The sequence below is a fragment of the Perognathus longimembris genome, chromosome 23, assembly GCF_023159225.1.
Source record: "Perognathus longimembris pacificus isolate PPM17 chromosome 23, ASM2315922v1, whole genome shotgun sequence".
NCBI lineage: Eukaryota > Metazoa > Chordata > Mammalia > Rodentia > Heteromyidae > Perognathus > Perognathus longimembris.
The window spans coordinates 36,491,545-36,514,042 of NC_063183.1; the positions used below are offsets into that span (position 1 = coordinate 36,491,545).

Here is a 22,498-nt window from a genome sequence, read left to right on the forward strand (position 1 = left end):
GCGGCGGCGCGCTGGTCGCAGCCCCGCCCGGTGCGGCGGAGGGGCGGGGAGCGGGGCCGGGCCGAGAGCGGGGCCGGGGCGGGGCCGGCGGGGCCCGGCGGCGCGCGCTCTCCGGAGGGACCGAGCCCGGGTCCCCGCTTCCCCACCCCCCCCCCACCTCCGGCCTTCCCACCGCCTCCCCAACCCCCCTCCGCCCTTCCCACCGCCTCCGGCCCTCCCCCCGCCTCCCCACCCCCCCCTCCGGCCTCCCCTCCGCCCCTGCCCTTCCCTCGCCCCTTACCCCCGCCCTCCCCCCTCCGCCCCGGCCCTCCCCCCGCCTCCCCACCCCCCCTCCGGCCTCCCCTCCGCCCCTGCCCTTCCCTCGCCCCTTACCCCCTGCTCCCTCCCCCCACCGCCCCCGGCCTCCCCTCTGCCCCTGCCCTCCCCACCCCCCCTCCGGCCTTCCCCCCCCTCCGGTCTTCCCACCCCCGCCTCCGGCCTTCCCACCCCCGCCTCCGGCCTCCCCACCACCCCCAGCTCTCCTCTGCCCCTGCCCGCCCCCGGCCTCCGGGCCGTTCCCGCTATGACCCCGTGCGCTCAGGTCGGGGTGGGGGGGGTGGGTCGCCCCTCCCGGACGCCCGCGGCACGCCTTCCCTCACCCCGCCCAGCGCCGGGTTGCCGGTGCGCCCCCCCCCCTCCCAGCGCGCCCCAGTTGTCTTAGCTCACCCCGGTTGTCAGCGCAGCGCGCCCCGCTGGTTAGCATCGCTCCCAGCTCCCCGGAGCGCACCGCGTGGGCCTGGCCCTTGTGGACCGGTGGACCTCGGTCCACGCCAGCCCCAGGGTCAAGGCACTGGCTGGGAGAAGCCACTTTTGCTAGCCTGTCTTGCGCCCCCCTCCAAGTGGGTGGCATGGAACAGAAGGGGGTGAAAGAAGGAAGAAAGGGAAAAAGAGGCCTAGTAAACCAAGTGTATGGCCACTGGAGGCTGCTGTGGGCCTGTCAGGTGAATGGATTCCAAGAACTCCATCACTTGAGCCATTGCTCCCGGCACTCTAGGATTTTGTGTTGAAACAGGATCTGGCTTTTTTGCCTGGGGTGGCCATGATGTCAGTCTTCCTGCCTTTTAAGGGTAAGGTAGCAACACTGGCTTCTTAAAGGAAATTCTGAGTTAATCTGTTCCTGGAACGTTTCTGAACCCAGGCGGTTCCGAGTCCTGCAGGGACACTAGGCTGAAGTCTGGGCCCTTCTATGCATGTCAGGGCCTGTCACTTAGAGGAAGGGTCCTGGAACTACAGTTTGAATCCTAGGCCAGAGGGCTAGGGGCTCTGACTCCAGGGGCTCCAACATGGTCATGTTATGTTATGTTGTACTGCACACCAGCCCATCTTTGGGGATGAGGGCTTTGGGTTTATCTCAGATTTAGGGCAAGTGGTGTACAGTTATTGAACTGTCCAATGTGTGGTGTGGTTGTCTTTATCTCAGGATTGGCTCAGCAGCTCTTGTCATGGTGCTTGGGTACTTTCTTCTTGTCATAGGATGTTTATCAGTCTTGTTCTTGCTGGAATGGGCGGTGTCTGCAGGAGAATGGCTTTGAGCAAAGATATATTCAAAATGGAGTCAGATATGTTGAGTTTTCAATCTACTTTTAGTTAACATTTAGATATTTTCAGACCCAAGTAAAGAGTCCATGCTTCTAGCTTGCAGTTTCTACAAGTCTGTTATGGAAGCAAGGCACTAGTGGCTCATGGGTGTGATCCTAGCTACTCAGGAGGTTGAGATAAGAGAATTGAAGTTTGTAGCCAGCCAGGACAGATAAATGTTTGAGGCTCTTATCTCTAGTTAACTAGCAAAGAGCCAGAAGTGGAGGTGTGGCTCAAGTAGCAGTTCACCAGCCACGCCATCAAGGCCCCAATTTCAAGATCAGAAAAAAAGCATGTTAGAGTCCTGGGTACCAAGTCTGAGCCTGGCTAACTCAGTTTCCCTTCTCAGGCTAGGCAGATGCTCTGTCTTTCCCTTCTTAGGGGTTGTAGACTAACAAGAAAGAGAAGCAGGGTGAGTATGTTTGGGTGGGGGGGGGGGGTGGCTCCAGGATATTTCTGCATACAACATGGAGGTCCTAGCAAAAACACATAACTCCTGAACTTAAAAAAATTACTATGGGGCTGGAGGCATGGCTTAAGTGGTAGAGTGCTAGCCCTAGGCTTGAGCAAGAAAGTCAAGTGTGCACTAGGCACAGAGTTCAATCCCTGGAATGGGCACCTAATAATTTTAACTTCCTACATTCTCACCAGAAAAGAGGAAGGCATGCCTTTTATCAGTCTTGAACAATCTAACTCCTGGAGTTAGGGTGCAGATAATAGTAGATCAGTAGGCTGTTGCATCATTGGGTACCATTGGGTCTATTGGGAGACTAGATAAAAGCAGAAGTTAAATCCTATCTAGACATTTTTCTAACCCTTATAATTTTCTCACTACACACACACACACACACACACACACACACACACACACACACACACACACACAGCAGTCAGCATTCTTGGAGGAATACAAATATACCCCAGTTGAGATTTATCTCTGCTGTGGCTGAAGGTTTGTGGCTCTCCTTCAGATGTTGAAGTGTGATATTTATTTGGAGGTAGGCCAGGAGAATTGGCCTCTCATGATGACATGAGGAGAAAGAATCTCTCTCAGAGAGCCTACTGTACTGCAATTGAGCTAGTGGCTCATGCCTGTATTCCTAGCGACTGAGGAGGCTGATATCTGGAAGATCATTTGAAGCCAGCCCAGGCAGAATAGTCTGCAACACTCCTATCTTCAAAATAACCAGCAAAAAGCTAGGCTCAAGTGGTAGAGGGCCAGCCAAAGAAGCACAAGGCCCTGGCAAAAACAAAAACATAACTCTTATGGAGGGAGCTGTGGTAGCATGAAACTGAAAGCCTGGCTATGGGCCAGGAAGTAGCCTTGACCAGAGACCAGGTCCGCCTCACCGACACTGGACTTCCAGAGCTATAAACAAAGGTTAGTTACTTACCTTCTAAGGCAGTTTATTAAACCCAAGAAGACTAACACAATTTTATTTTTTGGGGACAAGTCTAACTGTGTAGCCCAGGCTGTTTTGTAATATTCTATAAATCTTCTAAAAATCATCCAATTAGATGATTTGATGCCTGATACAATAAATGACATAAATGTATCAATGTGGCTTAGTTGGAAAGGGCTTGCCTAGCATGTATGAAGCCCAGGGTTTGATTCCTCAGTACCACATACACAGAAAAAGCTGGAAGTGGTGCTGCGGCTCAAGTGGTAGAGTGCTAACCTTGAGCAAAAGAAGCTCAGGGACAGTGCCCAGTGTAAGGTTTATTAAAGTAGTTGGCCGATGAAGTAGAACACTATGCAGTATTCAGGCAGGAGAGAAAAGTTTATTCCCAAACTGCTGGCCTGTGGCCCCAAAGAGAAGGGCAAAGGAAGGACCCACCACCAGCCCATGCCTTATCTAAGGCAGAGGCAAGGAGGTGTGGCCAAGTGAGGGGAGGTGTCTGCTTCCAGGTATGCCAGTTACCTAGGTACTGGGTGGAGACTTTAGACAGGTGGGGGCATCTGCAAGGAGCCCTCCCTGGGGTGGACTTTGCTACACCCAGGCCCTAAGTTCAAGCCTTAGGACTGGCAAAAAATAAATAAAAGTAAGCAAATAAATAAAAATAAATCTAGAAATACGTTTTTTTTCTCAGTGTGGGGAATTTAGGTTAAGACCTTGCGTATTTGAAACTGAAGCTGGTTTATACTTCCAGCTGTACAATAATAGGTCCTTTGCGTGTGTGCACACACACCACCAGTGTGTGCCAGTCATGGGTCTTGAACACAGGGCTTGAGTGCTGTCCCAGAGCTTTTTGCCCAAGGCTAGCACTCTACCACTTGAGCCACAGTTCTACTTCTGGCTTCTTTTGATGCTTAATTGGAGATAAGAGACTCATTGATTTTCTTGCCCCGGCTGTATCCTCAGATCTTAGTCTTCTTGTTTTTTTTTTTTTTTTTTTTTTTTTTTTTTTTTGTGGCCAGTCCTGGGCCTTGGACTCAGGGCCTGAGCACTGTCCCTGGCTTCTTCCCGCTCAAGGCTAGCACTCTGCCACTTGAGCCACAGCGCCGCTTCTGGCCGTTTTCTGTATATGTGGTGCTGGGGAATCGAACCTAGGGCCTCGTGTATCTGAGGCAGGCACTCTTGCCACTAGGCTATATCCCCAGCCCAGATCTTAGTCTTCTGAGTAGCTAGGATTATAGGTATGAGCCACAAGGGCCCTCCCTCCCTAAGGATAGAATTTTATGAAAACAAATTAGTAAATAAAGGAGAAAGCTTGAGTAGAAACAAAGTCACAACTAAAGTATAGGTATATACAAATACATCTAACATTCTTCCTGTATGGCAAAGTTCACTATCTATTTTGGCTTTTGGTACTTAGTAACATTTATCATGTGCATAGTTAATTTATATTTGCTATGAAGACTCAGGAAAAGACAGACTGCAGCAAGTGGGCAAACAGAAAATCAAGCCCTCCTCAGTAGCCCAGGCAAGCCAGTTAATAATGAGCGCTCCAGAGGTCTCATGTCTACCTTGGGCAGGTGCCATGCTGATCTCTCTCTCTCTCTCTCTCTCTCTCTCTCTCTCTCTCTCTCTCTCTCTCTCTCTCTCTCTCTCTCTCTCTCTCCCTCTCTCTCCTTTCTTTTTTCCAGTTCTGGGGCTTGGACTCAGAGCCTGGGCACTGTCCCTACCTTCTTTATTGCTCAAGGCTAGCACTCTACCACTTGAGCCACAGTGCCACTTCCAGCTTTTTCTGTATATGTGGTACTGAGGAATCAAACTGAGGGCTTCATGCATGCTAGGCAAGTACTCTACTGCTAAGCCACATTCCTAGCCCTCTATGCTGATCTTTCTGCGTTATTCCTACATTAGCCTATATGCAGTGGAAGCAAGCAGGAACACTAACTTGGAAGGTTGTGGTGCTAATCTCTAATTCTCTATGGAGCTAGCAAAACCTTTGGGTGGTGTGTCTGGTCTGGGTCTCTCTTGTTTTGCCCTTCACTTATTCATCTCCCTGGCCTGTCATGATCCTTGCTACTTCCAAGGATCATTGACAACAGAGCAATCTCTCTTTATATATATCCAGTTCTGGGGCTTGAACTCAGGGCCTGAGCACTGTCCCTGAGCTTCTTTTTGTTCAAGGCTAGCACTCTACCACTTGAGCCACAGCTCCAATTCTGGTCTTTCCTGTTTATGTGGCACTGAGGAATCAAACCTAGGGCTTCATGCATGCTAGGCAAGCACTCTACTGCTAAGCCACATTCCCAGGCCTAAGTTTAATATTTTCAATAAATCCTTGCTAAATTTGTTAAAACATTTTCTACCTGGGTACCAGTGGCCCACGCCTGTACTCTTAGCTACTCAGGAGGCTGAGATCTGAGTATCATGATTCAAAGCCAGTTGAGCAGACAAGTCCCCTTGAGGGTCTTATCTCCAATTAACCACTCAAAAACTGGAGTGGAAAAGCAATACTTACAAAACCATTTGGTGTAAACCAACTGAACAACTCATGGGGGGAGAGGGAAAAGGGAAGGGGGGAGGGGGAATGAGGGAGGAGGTAACAAACAGTACAAGAAATGTACCCAAGGTCTACGTATGAAACTGTAACCTCTCTGTACATCACTTTGACAATAAATAAGAAAAAAAAACAGCTAGAAAAAAACCCAAAACAAAACTGGAGTGGCTCAAGGACAGTACTCAGGCCCTGAGTTCAAGCCCCACCACTGACAAAAAAAAAAACACCCAAAACATTTTCCAAGTGTGCTTGCTATTAGCTGATGATCACAAATGAGATATTTTTCTTTTTACCTCTTCACTATTCAGTACTGGGTGACAGCTATGACAGCTGGTCCTTGCTCTATTCTGACAGTACTGGGCGACCGCTATGCAGTTGAGTCATCTTACAGGCATTCTGAGGATCCACTTGTGCGGAGGAACACAGAGTGACAGTGCAAACAATGAAGGCTCTTCCTGAGAGGCTGAGGTCTTGGGACAAATTCTCTCTAAGGCTGTGGTATTTCTGGACTTCTTGCTATATGACAGGAAAATTTCCTACTTATACAACAGTGCTGAGCAAAAAGTATTCATAATAGATACATGCATACATGTCCAACATCCTTAGCTATCCTCAAACTCAATAAAAGACATATCTATGATGCTTGTTATTAGGATCTGATGTGGCAGTCTAACTCTAGCCAATGACTTTAAAGCCTTTCTCCAAATGATCTTATAAGGCCATGAGATATACATGTAATTACTTGTGCTGTTTTAAAATAAAAGTTCTATTTTAAAAATGGAAAGGCTGGAGGTGTAGCAGGTCCTGGGTTGGTTTCCCAGCACCACCAGAAAAAAAAAAAAAAAAAGCTGGGTGGTGATGGCTCAAGCCTGTAATCCCAGCTATTCAGGAAGCTGAGATCTGAGGATCGAGGTTCAAAGCCAGCCTGAGCAGGACAGTCCATGAGACTTATTTCCAACTAACCACCAGAAAAATGGAAGTGGAGCTGTGGCTTAAAGTGGTGGAGTATTAACCTTGAGTGAAAGAGCTCAGGGACAGCGCCCAGGCCCAGAGTTCAAGCCCCACAACCATCGCCACCACCACCACCCACACAAAAAATAAATTAATTAATTAAAAAACTGGGGGAGGTCAGAGGATGCATGGTGGTATAGATCAGTAAACCTAGCTACTTGGGTAGGGAAATGTAGTGTTGTAGGAAGCAGAGTAGACTCCATCTTGATTAGGGAAACATGGTAGGAAATGTTGGGGGGAGTAGAGCTGACTCCACCTTGATAAAGGAAACATGATAACAATTGTTAAAATGAGGGGCTGGGATATGGCCTAGTGGCAAGAGTGTTAGCCCCTTATACATGAAGCCCTGGGCCCCAGCACCACATATACAGAAAACGGCCAGAGGTGGCGCTGTGGCTCAAGTGGCAGAGTGCTTGAGCAAAAAAGCCAGGGGCAGGGCTCAGGCCCTGAATCCATGGCCCAGGACTGGCAAAAAACAAAAAAACAAACAAAATGGTTAAAATGAAGTTAAATATTAGGTCAACCTGACCCCAAAATTCTGCTTCTGTAAATGCTTGCTTAACTTGTTTGTTGTTTGCTCTGCCCCCTGCGTCAATCCCCTACATCTGTGCTACCCTTTTACCCTTATAAGCCCCGGCTTGGGGATTGTTAGGGGTCACAGTGTCGGAGCCGGAGTCTGTACTGTGTCCCTGGCTGGTCAGCCTGCTCTTTTTTATGGTCACAATTTCAGTGCCCAAGTCTGTGCTGCGTCCCTGGCTGGTCAGTTCACTTTCTGCTTCTCCAATAAATCCATCTTTTTGCTTGAGACTGTCTCTGAGTGGTGGACTCTTGGAGGAATGTGGAATCTCCTCCCTTGAACCCCATAACAGTAGGAGTATCACCAGTTGAGACCAGCCTGGGCAAAGTTAGGAGAGACCTTGTGTGAAAAATACAAAAGCAAAACAGGAGGGTGCAATTAGTAGAGTGCTTGCCTACCAATCTGGATTCCCTGTGTTCAAACCTCAGCACTATGAACCTGAGTCAGGGCAGCTTACAGGGTGGAATTTTGGCTCAACTCTGAATATAGCTAGAGCAAATGGGAGGTTTACTAGCAAGAAGCAGGTTATGAAGAAGCAGGCCAGTAATTGAACATTTCTAAGAGTGAATCTCAGGGTCAGAGGAATTTTGCCTAAACCAATCTAGCAGGATCATTGCTGAACACAGGCTAGGGGAATACCATCTAGGGTGGGGGAGAATTAATTTGATCAGATATTAAGTAGAGAAAAGTGGGAGGACAAAAGTGAGGGCATCGCTGAGACAGAGCTCAGAGGAGCCTGGCTGGATTTAGCGCAAGGGAGAGAATCTATTACCTTTGAGCTAGAGATTCAGTTTCCTGCATAAATTCACATGAATTGTCTATTGCTGTGGAATAGAAAAGACTTGGTGACCTAATACAGTTTTTTTTGGTTGGTTGTTGGTTGGTTGTGGGGCTTGAACTCTGGGCCTGGGTGCTGTCCCTGAGCTCTTTAGCTCAAGGCTAGTGCTCTACCACTTTGAGCCACAGCACCACTTCTGGTTTTCTGGTGGTTAATGGGAGATAAGGGTTGCATAGACTTTCCTACCTGGGCTGGCTTTGAACTATGATCCTCAGATCTTAGCCTTTTGGCCAGCTAGGATTATAGGCATGAGCCACCCGCACAGGCACACAGTTCCCTTTTATTATCACAGTTTCTGAAGCTGGGAGTCTAGGTTGTGCTTAGCTGAATCTTTTGATTGGGGAGAAACCAAGGTGTGGACTCAACTGTTTTCTTCTGGTGGGCTAATAAGGGTTTGGTCGAATTCTCCGCTGGCCTTCTGTCTCTTGTCAGTCTGTCTTTCTGTCTGTCTCTGCCAGTACTGGAATTTGAACTCAGGACTTCACACTCAACTCAGCATTTCCTCTCATGGCTGGCATGTTTAATTGGAGATAAGAGTCTCAGATTTGTTTCTTCAGAGGTTTGGCTTGGAATCAGAGATTGCAGCTTCCTCAGATGAGCCAACATGCCTATAGCTTCAGATTATTTCCTAAAAAGCACTAGCTGAGACAGACTTTTAGGCAAAGATCCTTTGTTCTTCTGTAATTCACTCAAAATCAGGGGCCTGGAATAACATTTGCAGTGATCTTTGTAGGATGCTCAGCTGGGAAATAAAAAGTAAAATGTGGCCTTTCGTACTAATGAAGGTGACACTGGTATCTGAATGATTTTTAAAATCATGGGTTAGGTATGTACTAATATTCCTTAGGAATAATGCTATAAATTTGAGTTGCTAGAGTGAGATTTGTTTGTACAAAAGAAGCAGATTTTCTGGGCACCAGTGGCTTATGCCTGTAATCCTAGCTACTCAGGAGGCTGAGATTTGAGGATGCAACTTCAAAGTCAACCTGGGCAAGAGAGTTCATGAGACTCTCATCTTAATTAATCACCAAAGAGACCAAAGTAGAGAGAGCTCTGGGTCCATTGGTAAGAGCACCAAACTTGAGTGAAGAAGTTAAGGGACAGTATCCAGGCCCTAAGTTCAAGCCCCAGTCCAGAGCCAGCACAAACAACAAGAGACCAGCCTTGACTGTGGGCCTATAGCCCTTCTTCAGGGGTTGGGGTTTCATAACTTCTTTGCTTGGAGCATGTGCACACCCACCCTCCCATGCCTTCTATTTCAGCTCACTCAACCCAATTCCTCCCACTTCTTTGCTGATAGTTATTGAAGAGTTCTGTTTCCTACCTTCTTCTTTTCATCTCAGAAATTACCATTTAGGTTTTGGTGAAATATCCAAGAACCAGAAATGGAATGTGATTGGGAACTGTGTATGGGGAAGGAGGATTCAAGGAGCCCTCCTTCCCAGGTTCAGGCCTTAGTCTGACCACAGGGCCTCACCCAGGGCCTGCTGTAGAGGAGAGGCTTTTTATGCCCTAGCTCACTACATTGTTTTGAGGAGTCACAACCAGAACACATAAAATACAAGTAGGATGAAATGCTAGATCCAGGAAAACAGGAACAAGGATAAGTAAATAAGATACCATATTTAATTTCTTATTTCTATTAACATAATCTTATTCAACCATGTAACTTGTAATTTTACCTTATTTTAAAACAACTTTAGTTCCACAGGAAACTTAAAAATACTAAAGAAGTCTGACACCTTCTGTTTCCCCCAGTGACTATTGTGCAATATTACAGCCAGGAAATGAACACTGTTAAAATATGTGTGTGTGCATAATTCTGTGTTACTTTATCATGTGGGCAGACCAGAGCCCTACTAGTGCCACCAGGATGCACCCTGCCTGTCACCTCAACATTACCGTGTGCCAGCTCCTGTGTCCACACTTGTCCTTCCCCTGCCTTTCCTCCTGTGTCCACACTTGTCCTTCCCCTTTCCCGGCCTCCTGTATCCACACTTGTCCTTCCCCTGCCCGGCCTCCTGTGTCCACACTTGTCCTTCCCCTGCCCGGCCTCCTGTGTCCACACTTGTCCTTCCCCTGCCCGGCCTCCTGTGTCCACACTTGTCCTTCCCCTGCCCGGCCTCCTGTGTCCACACTTGTCCTTCCCCTGCCTTTCCTCCTGTGTCCACACTTGTCCTTCCCCTGCCTTTCCTCCTGTGTCCATACTTGTCCTTCCCCTGCCTTTCCTCCTGTGTCCACACTTGTCCTCCCATCCCGGCCTCCAGTACATTGGAGGGATCTTGGCAGGGGTCAGGGTGGCGACGCTGGTTCCTCCAGGGCCAGGACGGCCGCAATGGTTTCTCCAGGGGCCAGGACAGCCATGCTAGTTTCTTACCCTCCAGGACCACTCTTTGCATGGCCTGTCGCTATCTGATGGCGTTTTGTGCTGTATAGCATGGCAGCCAACTTCTAGGAGAAGGCATCACTTGCCCGTGGAAGGCTGGCCCAGAACCCCCAGCATGTCACGTACAGTGCATTCTTTTGGTGACAGCAGGTCCAGGGACTCCCAGACCCCTGATGAAGGGCTTGATGAGCCTTTGTAGATCGACCACACGATTCTCAGGGATCCAAATTCGAGCTGTCTCCTGTGTGCTGAGAGCTCTTGAATGGCTCCACGAGTGGCTGTGGACTTTACAAGGCCCTGTGAAAGGTGGTGTGACTCTCACAAAACAGGAGTGGAACCTTGACCAAGGAGGAGTCTGATGGCTGCTCCTGCACCTATCCACAGAACTGCCTTGCCTAGGGCGCTGCACTTTCTTTTCCACTGCCAGACTGAACCCAGAGCCTTGTACCTGCTAGGCAAACAGCCAACCACTGCACTAGGTATCCAGCCCAGGACCCTGAGCTCCCAAGTTGCACCTTCTTTTCTGTTGGGCTCTGAAGATTAGCAGAGGCACAATGAGGACAGAGTGAAGTAACATGGGCATGTTCTGCTTTTAAAAGTCTCTCCAAAGGGGCCAAGTGCGGTGGCTCAAGCTGTAAGCCCAGCCATTTAGGAGGTGGAGATTGTTAGGAAAACAGAAAAGGAATAGACTAGACCCTATCCTCACCAGGCGAGGACTGTTTATTGCCAGCGAGGACTTTCCTGTGGGTTTGGAGGTTGTGTGAGGGACTGTTTTGGGGCCAGGTTTATATGGGTCTTGACAAGAAAACAGAAGATAAAAAATGGGCTTTGGTCTCTAGTGGAATGCTCCTCCTGGGGCAAAGGGGCTTTCAGCTGAGCCCAGGTCAGAGTGACCTGCTTGTGGACACAACATGAGTACATGAGCATGCACCTGGTGTTATGCTTGCCCTGGGGGAATAAGGCAGGAGTCAATCCTTTTGAGATGGTGGAGGCCAGCTCTTGAGAATCCATCTCAATGAATTGCTGGCTGCAGGGTTCAGTGATTCATCCCAGCTGCCAAGTGGGGCAATGGCTGGGCACAGGGACATCTGCCTGTCATTTCCAGCAACACCAGGAAGCACAGAAGCAAAATCTTCCTTGAAAATAACCAGCATCTCACTTCACAGACAAGGTTCAGAGCAGGAATGTTGTAAGTATATTACATGCTAGCGATCACAAGACACTAGCTGTGGGATATATGAGTGTCAGGTTTGGTAAAATATAACTTCATTCAGTTCTTTCTCATTTCTGTTACTATCTATTATGTCTTCTCTCTCTCTCTCTCTCTCTCTCTTTTTTTTTTTTTGCCAGTCCTGGGCCTTGGACTCAGGGCCTGAGCACTGTCCCTGGCTTCTTTTTGCTCAAGGCTAGCACTCTGCCACCTGAGCCACAGCGCCCCTTCTGGCTGTTTTCCATATATGTGGTGCTGGGGAATCGAACCCAGGGCTTCATGTATACGAGGCAAGCACTCTTGCCACTAGGCCATATTCCCAGACCATGTCTTCTCAATAATTAATGTTTTCCTGACTTTTAAAAGATGAGTGTAAAGGGCGGGGGGTGGGGTGGGGCAGGGCTCTCCTCTCTCCAACTTGACATTCTGTGGATGGACATCCATTCCCTAACCATGGGGTGGGCGGTAGAGTACAACACCTAATGGCTAAGTTTAGAAGGACCCAGTGTGCGTTGTCTGGCATAGCCGTGGCATGACCTCTTTTCTGTTCTTCCAGGTCCAAAGTCTTACAGGGACTGGGCTGCACTGCCCGTGAATCTAATACGAGGTTCATCTCTAAGAGCTTAGCTAGCCCTCAGACCCTAAAGAGCATGCTGGGACACCAGCATCATCAGTAAGAAAAGCTGTTTGGCCAAGAGTGTTATTTACTGTCTTTGTCCTGAGTATGCAAAAGAAGGGAAAGAAGTTGCATTCTTGCATCAGCTCAGAGCCTGGCATTACTCTTTGTGTTTGGAATGGTGTTGATTGGATTCCAAGTTTTCTTGCACCTCTCCCCAAGCCTTGTTGACTGTTGGTCACTCACAAATGACCCCCATGCCTTGACCACTGGTCATTCACAAACATCCCCCCATGCCTTGACCACTGGTTATGCACAAACATCCCCCCATGGCTAGCTGACCACTGGTTATTCACAAACATCCCTCCATGCTTTGACCACTGATTATGCACAAACGTTCCCCCATGGCTAGCTGACCACTGGTAATTCTCAAAAGTGACGGTAGGTGGCAGTCATACTCTACCCAGATCACCCCACAGTTCTGCTAAGAGCGGGTTTCTGCAGTGCTATGGTTTGTGACCACTTCTACTTGCTGAAAAACAGCAAGGCTACTTTCTGGGAGGACGCACCCACCACACTGGGGTTGGAAGTTGTGTTAGGGCTGGGCATGCTACCATGTGCTTGTAATTGTAGCTACTCTGGATATAGAGGCAGAAAGACAAGCTTGTGACGCCAGTTCAGGTAAAGGTGATAAGAACCTGTCTCAAACACAAAAAACAAACAGAAAAGGGCTAGGGGCATGGCTCAAAAGGCAGAATATGCCTAGCAGGTCAGGAGGCCTGGGTTCCGTCCCCAGTGCAAACCTTGTCTCCTCCAGAGTAGGAAGGGTCTGCACTGAGGATGATTGGGAGTAACCATAATAATGAAAATAAGACAATTATCAAACAGTAATGGTAGGCAAGGAATGTGGCTTAGTAGTAGTGAGGCAACATTGAAATGGCAGGGAGGCTGTGGCGGAGATGACAGTGAGGGTGTGCTAGAGATGACCTTGAGGATGCCTGTCCCCAGGGTCAGCTTTGACAGTAGTCACGTGATGAGGTACAGTCAGGAACTATGGAGGTTGGCCACAGCACTCAGAGCATTTACAGGATTTGCCTCATGAGGTTAACGGGTAGAACTTATGATCTGATTTATGTGACAGTAAGTACTGAGTGGTAACATTTCTAGGCATTATTGAGGTTTGAACTGAAGCTTCCTGCTTGTGATGAAGGCATTTTACTTTGAGCCACACTGCCATCTTGTTTTTTTTGTGCTGGTTGTTGCTATTATTATTGTTATTATTATTTGTGTCAGTCCTGAGGTATGAACTCAGTGACTGGGTGCTGTCACTGAGCTTTTCTTACTCGAGGCTAGTATTCTACCACTTGAGCCACAGTTCCATTTCTAATTTTTTGCTGGTTAGTTGGCAATAGGAGTCTCATTGACTTTCCTACTTGGGATGGATTTGAACCATGATCCTCAGACCTCAGCCTCCTGAGTAGCTAGGATTACAGGTGGGACCTGCTGTTACTTGCCTTGTCCCTGAGCTTTTGTGCTGAAGGAAGGGGTAGAAAGAAAAGATAAATGGAAATCAAATGATTTATCAACCAGGCAGGAAATTATGTTCTATTAGTTCTCCTTTGATAGTACAAAAAGGGCTTCATGTAAATCTAAGTAAACTAAACAGATAAAGATGATCCTTGTGTGCTCCCATATATATGTATGTGTCTTGAAAGCAGAAGGGGAATTGCTATGGGCTGGGAAGAGTGCTGAGGGAGGGGAGGGGGTAATGGGGTGACTGTAGAAGGTGGCTGAGCAAGACAAATGCAGGGCGTATCCATGTGTGGTAATAACGTACACGGAATGTCATCAATTTGCATATGCAATGTATGTAATTTTAATAATTGTTAATATCTTTTTGTTGGTCATGGGACTTGAACTCAGTGTCTGGGCATTGTTCCTGAGCTCTTTTTGCTCAAAGCACTCTACCACTTGAGTCACAGCACCACTTCCAGTGTTTGAGTGGTTAATTGGAGATGAGTCTCCCAGGGACTTTTCTGCCTGGGTTGGCTTTGATCCTCAGATCTCAGCCTCCCTAGTGGGCAGGATTACAGGTGTAAGCGAACAGTGCCCAGCAATTGTTGTGTGGCATTTCAACTTTCTGAGAACTTTTTAAGGGTGGTGAACTTTGGTTTTCACATTTATTGTGACTATACTCTCTCTCTGTCACTGAACTTTTGCTCCGTGCTACCACCTGGAGCTATAGGGCCAGTTCTGGTTTTGTGGTGGTTAATTGGAGCTAAGAGTCTTACGGACTTTTTCCTGCCCTGGTGCCCCGGAGCCACAATCCTCAGATGTCAGCCTGCTGCGCGGCGGTGATCCCAGGCGTGAGCCGCGGGTGCGAGGCTTCTCGCACCTCTCGATTGCTCCCTCCCCAGAGGCCCTGGAGGGAACAAGGAGCTGCTCCAACAGCCAAAATGCTGCTCCGACGGGAGGGTGGTGTGCGCGGGTCACCCCGCTGGCCGGTCGTCGCACGCCCTCTTTGCAGGTCCAGCGGCACCGCTGGCCCGGGAACTTTGTGGCCTGTGTGGTGCGCAGCTGCGCGGGTGCTCCGCAGCCTCCTGTTTGTGCAGCAAGGGTTGGGGGTGTCCCCAAGTGTGTTAGGGCACAAACAGTACTGCAAGAAGGGAGGAAAACCCAGGGAACCCAAAAGTTTGCCTTTCAGTCTCAATACTTTCGGAGGGAGGAGGGGGGGACACACGGTTTGGTAGAACTCCAGGGTTCTCAGTCTAACCCGGCCGAAACCCGCTCAGCAGGGGAACTGCCCTGGAGGCCACGCCCCGGAGGCCACGCCCCTGAGGCCACGCCCCGGAGACATGCCACGAGACCACGCCCCTGCGGCCACGCCCCCTGAGTCCACACCCCGAGACATGCCACGAGACCACGCCCCTGGAGGCCACGCCCCTGGAGGCCATGCCCAGCGAAAGCCACGCCCCGCGAAAGCCCTGCCCCCTGGCGGCCGAGCTGTCCTGGCAGTGGGAGGGAAGCTCTCCATGGTGATTATAGGCAGAGAAGGCAGACATGCACAGAGGACAGACATGCGCAGAAGGCACAGAGAGTGGAGAGCGCAGAGATGCAGAGGACAGAGAAGGCAGAGAGGGCACAGAGAGTTGAGAGGGCAGAGAGGGCTGAGAAGGCAGAGAGGGCCCAGAGGGCCCAGAGGGCCCAGAGGGCGGGGCCGCAGCCCACCCAGGCCTGCACAGCCCAGGCCCCCAGTGGTCTGTGTCCTCTCCACCTCGTGGCGGCTGCTTAGGCTTTTCTTCCACCCAGACATTGAGGGACAGCTTAGCTGGTTCCCTGATTTATGACTGGTCTCCGTTTTCGGGTCCCCATGGCAGTTGTGTCTCAAACAATAGGCCAAGGCTTAGGATGACACCTGGCTGTGAGACCAGAAGGCCGGCTTTCTTCCTCAGGGCTGCTCTGCCTGCAGAAGGGCTCATGGCACACAAAGCCCACTCCGGTTTAAGGCTTCTGAGCTGTGCGTTTGTCCTGTGCTTGGAGCTCCAGTTAGTTGTCACTCGGTCACCTAACTACTTTGTGGTTGTAGCCACAGCTGCCCTGCCCTGCCATGGAGCCAGGGTGCGCTAAGGGCTGTTTCCATCTTTTCTCCTTTCTATTTCTCTAGCCTTTAGCTGTTCTGTTACTTCTTTGGGGATTCCAAATGTCCTTTCTCTCTTCCCCTTGTTAGCACATACTCTGCCTTGATTACCTCAACCCTTCTCACGTGCAGAGTTTCAGAGAGACTTCTAATCTGCCAGAAGTCCCCTAAATAATACTTAAAATTTTAGATGAGCACATAATACCTGTGCATATTTATGAGGTACAGTGTCTAACAATATATGCCTAACAACATGCTCTGAAATAATCAGGGCAGTGAATACCTGTCTTTATTCAATACAATGGTATTGTTTAGACTCTTCAAGATCCTCTCTGCTTGCTGCATGTGAAATATCTGATAATTTAATGTGCTTGCTGTTCAACCTAGTCATTACTGCTCTTGAATTGTATTTTGGCTCCACGTCTTCCCTCCACTTAACACTTCCCAGCCCCTAGCAATCGCTGTTTTGCAATCAGATTTATTTATTTTTGTTCTTCAGCATTTGCACAGAAAGGAGATATAAGGCACTTGTCTTCGCTGTCTGACTTCTTTCTTTTAAAAAAAAATGTATTGTCAAGGTGATAAACAGAGGGGTTATAGTTACATACATAAAGTATATATGTTTATCTGACTTATTTCACTTAACAAATTGTCCCACAGTGTAACACATTTTGCTGTAGATGACAAGATTTATTTATTTATCTAATTATTCATTTATTTATTTTTGTGCCAGTCCTGGGACTTGAACTCAGGGCCTGGACACTGTCTCTGAAGGGTTCTACCACTTGAGCCACAGCTCCACTTCTGGCTTTTTGATGCTTAGTTGGAGATAAGAGTCTTACAGATTTTTCTGCCTGGGCTGGCTTTGAACTGCAATTATCTCAGCCTCCTGAGTATCTAGGGTTATAGGTGCGAGCCTTTGGTGCCTAGCTTACTTTTATGTTTGAATAATATTCTGTTGTGTAGACATGTTATATTTCTTTGTTGCTCCACTATCATTTTTTAACTCAACACTATCTCTGAGGGAAAACATCTATGGTTTGAAGTCTCGTGTTTATGGCCTTAAGGGATTGCACATCTCAGAAGCCAAAATTATCAATCTGAAAGGCAGCTCTGTGTTCTGTGGTTTCTCAGTCCCTGCATAGATAGATAATTTTCTCCTTCCAGCACAGCTTTTCTGGTATTTCCCTCTTTCCTCCCTCAGTAGTTCCTCCTGTTGATTCATGTGGAAGCAACATCCTATGGGAAAGTAGTGCCTGTTACATTTGGTATCCAGAAGCTGATATTTTCCTCTTCTTCTGTCCTTCTTATTCCCTGGGTGAAAGTCAGCTTGTGCTCCGAGGTGTAAATGCCCAGGGAACTCCAACAGAGCAGGCCTGATGAGTCCCCAGATGCGGCCCTGTCATTTGGTCACTGCCATTTCAGATAGGTAATTAGAAGCTTTTTTACTTGAGCAAAACAACACAAGCCTTTGGAAAAGGTTAGGGTCTCCAACAGAGGGTGGAACTGGCCTCCTCTGGCCAGGAGAATACCCTTATTTCAGTTGCTCTCCTGACACACATGAAAGGAGGATTCTCAGTACAGCAGACTAGAAATCAATCCATCCAGTCTTTGGATAGAAAATCTGCCTCCATTGCTCAGTAGTTGCTTCTCTTCTCATCTTAGCTTACAATTTAATTCTGGGTGACACCTCTATCACATATGTGCCCAGGAGAGGAATGTGCTGAGCAGAGCTGAGCAGCCGTGACTTTTTACTGCTGAAGATGCTGGCAGAAGACACACAGCTGGATCTTGCACAAGAATTAGGCCAGAAGAAAGTGTCCCAGGAGGAGGAAGCAGTCTGATCTTCCCATGTTTTCTATTCCACATTCCTGTCTTCTTCCCTTTTATGGATATCATTTTAGTTTTTAATGGTAGTTAAATTTGCAAGTTGTGCTTTAAATTTCTATGTTTTATAAAGACTCAATTTCTATCATTTTAGTTCTCAGCACCATCAAAACCAATTCCAGTTTTTCTCTTTAGGAATTACAGCTGTCACATCATTAAATGTTTTTATCTTCTTCCCAAATTTTAAGGGATTGACCCACTATCTGAGGAGAAAATTAGGTTATTTGATCTAAGTCAGGTAAGAGAAAGTCTTGGTTCTGAGCTTCTTTTGTTCTTTGCAAACACGGCTAACATTTTCATTTTTGAGTGTAAGTCATTGCTAGAAAGCTGAGGGGATTTGCTAGTTTTTCGTGTTTCTTTACTTTTTAATGTAACCCAGACAATGGAATATAGTGTATTTCACTTCTCATGACAAATCTTGCCATTGGAAGTAGAGTAGACAGAGGCAAAGCCTCAGAAGTGGAAGTGACTGGTGTGACTGTCCCTGGTGGGCAGGGTGGACACCTGAGAGCTGCGAGTGTGTAAAGCTGAAATGAAAACCAGGTTTCCATAGACCCAAGCAAATGCCTTGATTTGCTCTTCACACCTCACGTGGAGTTGTCTCAGCATGTTATGCTTACTTCAAATTGGTCTTGACAGGGTAATGATGGAGGCCAGAAATGAGCGCAGGATATATCTGTGAGAGTGTGATGTAGTAGAGGTGCTTTATAGCTAGGAGAGGCACAAAGGCAGTAGATTCTGGAACAGGAACCTCCTCCACCCTGGATAATTTATTTTAGATAATTAGTGATTTATGAAGTAGTATAATGATGAGCCACTGAAATTGGAAGTCATCTGTTAATTGACTGTTTTGTTTGATAAAGAGATATATGTACATGGCAGGTAATTTACAAAAGTAAGAACAAGAATAAAATTACCCACAATCCCATCATAGAAAGATGATAATTTAAAAATTTTGATTTTTGCTTCAATGTTAAAAATGTATTTATTGAATAATTTCAAGAATTGAGCTCAAATTTAATATTTACCTGTGCAAAATTACAAAATTCATTTTAAATAATTCAGTCCTTATTTTATAATCTTTGAAATATTCTTTACTGGTTATTTTGCAAGAAGAGACATGAAAGACATGGAAGGTTTTTAGAGTCTTTAAATTTTGAGGATTAAAGAACTGAATATCATAAATTTTGTACTTCTATCCTGAAGGAAATGATCAATAAAAAAGTAGAAAGCAACATTTATTGCAGGAAATCTCTTGAAGTAATTGTCTTAGCTCAGTTATTCATGAGACCAGGAATTCTCAGTTCAGACGAGTACACAACTTAGGGCCAGACATCAGGAGTGGAATGATTCAAGAGCCAATTTTCAATAGAATGTGACTATCTGTGAAATTTAGACCTTAGATTGTAAGATTAGGCATTTGACATCTTAAGCATCTATCAAAAAGATAATGAAGACATGTAAGAAAGAAAAATATGGAAGATAGAGTAGAGTAAGGGAACATGAAATGTAAAGCTAACAGTTCCCCCCCACTCCCGAATTTTTTATAGAAACTTCCTTTAAATGGGAGACATAGGGAGCAGAGAGTGCAGAAACTTTTTCTGAAGATGTCATCCTAATTCATGTTGGGAAGAGTAGGAAGGAAGTAGAGCTTATTTGTAAGGGAAATATTGTCATCTGATATGAAAAAAAGGAACAATGTGTAAAAGGAATTGGACTTTAATTCTGAAAGAATGGAACAGGACAGTAGAGCTTCTGTGTTAGTAAGGGGTCATGCAATATGCTACACTATAGAAGGTTTACAATGAATTGATAAAATTACTGCAATCCTAAGCAGTCAAAGAACTCCAGAATTTAATGAGATTTCCAGGCAATCTTTGCTTCAGCAAGTTCCAATTCTGTGGTACTATTTCCAAGTAGAAATTAGGAAGTAGAAGTTTCTTGACTACTTATATGTCTCCTCTTAAATTCCTAGATACTTTGGTTTATATTCTATTTTTGATATACACTAATGTCCAAACTGATTCTGAAGTCACATAAACAAATAATCCAAAAGTTGAGAAAGTTCTGGGGCCAGTTTCTGTGAGCATTGTGCAAAAGCAACAAGAATGATGTGGCATGGCAGTCCTCAGATTTGATACTTTTGTCATTCCTTTGAAGCGAGGACATCACTTTCAAGTTCAAAATTAGAACTTCTCTCTTGTGCTCTCCAGGTTCTCACTTCAGGGTCAGCTTGGCCCTTGCAAAGTCGATGGATAGAGGAAATCACTCGGTGGTATCTGAATTTGTGTTGCTGGGACTCACGAGTTCTTGGGAAATTCAGATTCTCCTGTTTCTCTTTTTCATCACATTTTATGCAGCCTGTATGCTGGGAAACCTTCTCATTGTGCTCACCATCATCTCAGACCATCACTTGCACTCCCCCATGTACTGCTTCCTGGCCAATCTCTCCTTCATTGATTCTGGTGTGTCCAGCATTTCATGTCCAAAGATGATGCATGACCTCTTCAGAGAATACAGAGTCATCTCCGTGCACGGGTGCATCACCCAAATGTTCTTTATCCACATGGTGGGAGGGACGGAGATGGTGCTGCTCATCATCATGGCCTACGACCGGTATGTGGCCATCTGCAAGCCCCTCCACTACCTCACCACCATGAGCCAGAGAACCTGCGCTTCTCTGTTGGCTCTGGCCTGGACCATTGGACTCCTCCACTCTGTGGCCCAGCTGGCTTTTGTGGTGAACTTACCGTTTTGTGGAACCAACAAAATGGATAGCTTTTATTGTGATTTCCCACGGTTCATCAAACTTGCGTGCACAGACACGTCCAGCCTGGAGCTTGTGGTCGCTGCTAACAGCGGCTTCATCTCCATGGGCACCTTCTTCATCCTGATCACGTCTTACGGCTTCATCCTGGTCACGGTTCGCAAACACTCCTCAGGCGGCTCGTCCAAGGCTCTCTCCACTCTCTCAGCTCACATCACCGTGGTGGTGTTTTTCTTTGGTCCTTGCATTATTGTTTATGTGTGGCCATTCCCTACTCTACCCATAGATAAATTCTTAGCTATTTTCGTTGTTCTCATCACCCCTGTTTTGAATCCTATCATCTATACATTTAGAAATAAGGAGATGAAGGTGGCAATGAGGAGAATCTTTGATAAGGTATTAGTCAGTTTGAGAAAATGTTATTTCATGTGTGGAATCTAAGAACCTTTAGTTCATTTTCTCTTTTCTCAGAAAACAATCTTTAAATCAAATGTTTACTATGCACTGTGAAATGATACTCAGGTTATGTTTTCATTGGACTATAACAATGTTGCTCAAGGACTCTTTTGGTCTTATCAGTTTTTCATAGGGACCTATGTGCTTGAGGATTCTGAAAGGATTTCAGAGGTGTGTGTTCAGTGTGGAGAATGGTGGGTTTATCACTGTTATTGTGTTTATTGGTAAAGGCTTTGGCAATAGGTGCCAGCACACACTGACACTCACCCATTAATTGGCCACTCTCTTCTTTGGCACTGATTCTTAAAAACATATTTGTTTAAATATGGACTTTGGTTGTCATCCATACATTTAGAGGACCAAGGAAAATGCACATATTTGCTTAAATAGAACTGGAGACTTCTAACGTCAAATTTGTTATTCATACTCAAATGTGGCTTAAGTTTTCAGATTGAGTTAGAATTACAAATTGTAATTTGTGGCAAGTTGCAGGAAAACTAAAGAAAACTTTTTATTATGAAACAATAAAATGTTTTGAGACCAAATGATATAAATCTCTATAACACTCATTAAGTATGACAATTATTTTCTATCCAAATTATATCCCAAACAATAGTAATTATTTTTATACAACAAAGAAAACTATGTTAATCTTAAATGTTGGTTAATAGATTCAATATTTTGGAAAAATTAAACTCTTACTAAAAATGAATAAAAATACAAATAATTTCATTTGGTGAGACTGCTAGGGAGATGTGCGGCAGTGGTGGAAACTAGGGCAGGATGTAAACATGACTAAGAAGTGCTGCGTTGTGGTGACTACTTTCTGGGAGGACAGAATACAAAGAAGGGGGTTTAATAAAAAACAGGGCCACCAAGTATGTAAAATATGAGCATCAACTTAAATAAAAACCTGGTTTGAAAGTCAAAGATCATGTCCGAGCAATTAGGGCCATGATTTTGGGTGGGTGGCTTTCCCTGATGGTTCCTGACAGTGTTCTCTTGATAAATCACAGTCTTCCCTCTGTGTTTTTATTTTATCATTTATGCCTCAAGCATATCAGAGCAAATGGTGTTGTCAGCACTTTATTCTAAGTTCCAAGATTCTCCATGTAGGAATAAGAGTTCTCCAGACTGTGTGAAGTCTGCAGCCTGATAAGGAGACAAAACACATGGACACCATGGCAATAGAAAACAGTTTAGGAATAAATGAATTAAAAATCGCAACTATGTTAAGCATTATGTGACTGCATAGTTCATCTCTCAGTGGAAGAATCTTTTCAATATGGAAAAAGATAGCATATCGTTATTTGATATGATACCACACCAAACATAGACTTGGAATATGATGAGTTACAAAGGACACATGATTTGATTTTTTTTTAACACTTTGATGTCAAACAGTAATGCCACATCAAATTTAGTGCTGAAACAAGATGCTATAGTTTAGTAGGTGGTGGATTTCTGGCATATATTATGGTATAATTCTTGAGTATTTCTCTGAATTCACATGGTATTTACTCTGCAACCACCATGAGGGAGAAT

General features: G+C 46.2%; 1 protein-coding gene across 1 annotated transcript; it reads left to right on the forward strand.

The window, feature by feature from the left end:
• The first annotated feature begins 19,981 nt into the window (after nt 1-19,981).
• Nucleotides 19,982-20,938, forward strand: LOC125340453 (olfactory receptor 4F3/4F16/4F29-like). The gene has a single exon (XM_048332069.1). The coding sequence runs from the start codon at nt 19,982-19,984 to the stop codon at nt 20,936-20,938; it is 957 nt and encodes a 318-aa protein (XP_048188026.1).
• Nucleotides 20,939-22,498: the final 1,560 nt, after the last annotated feature.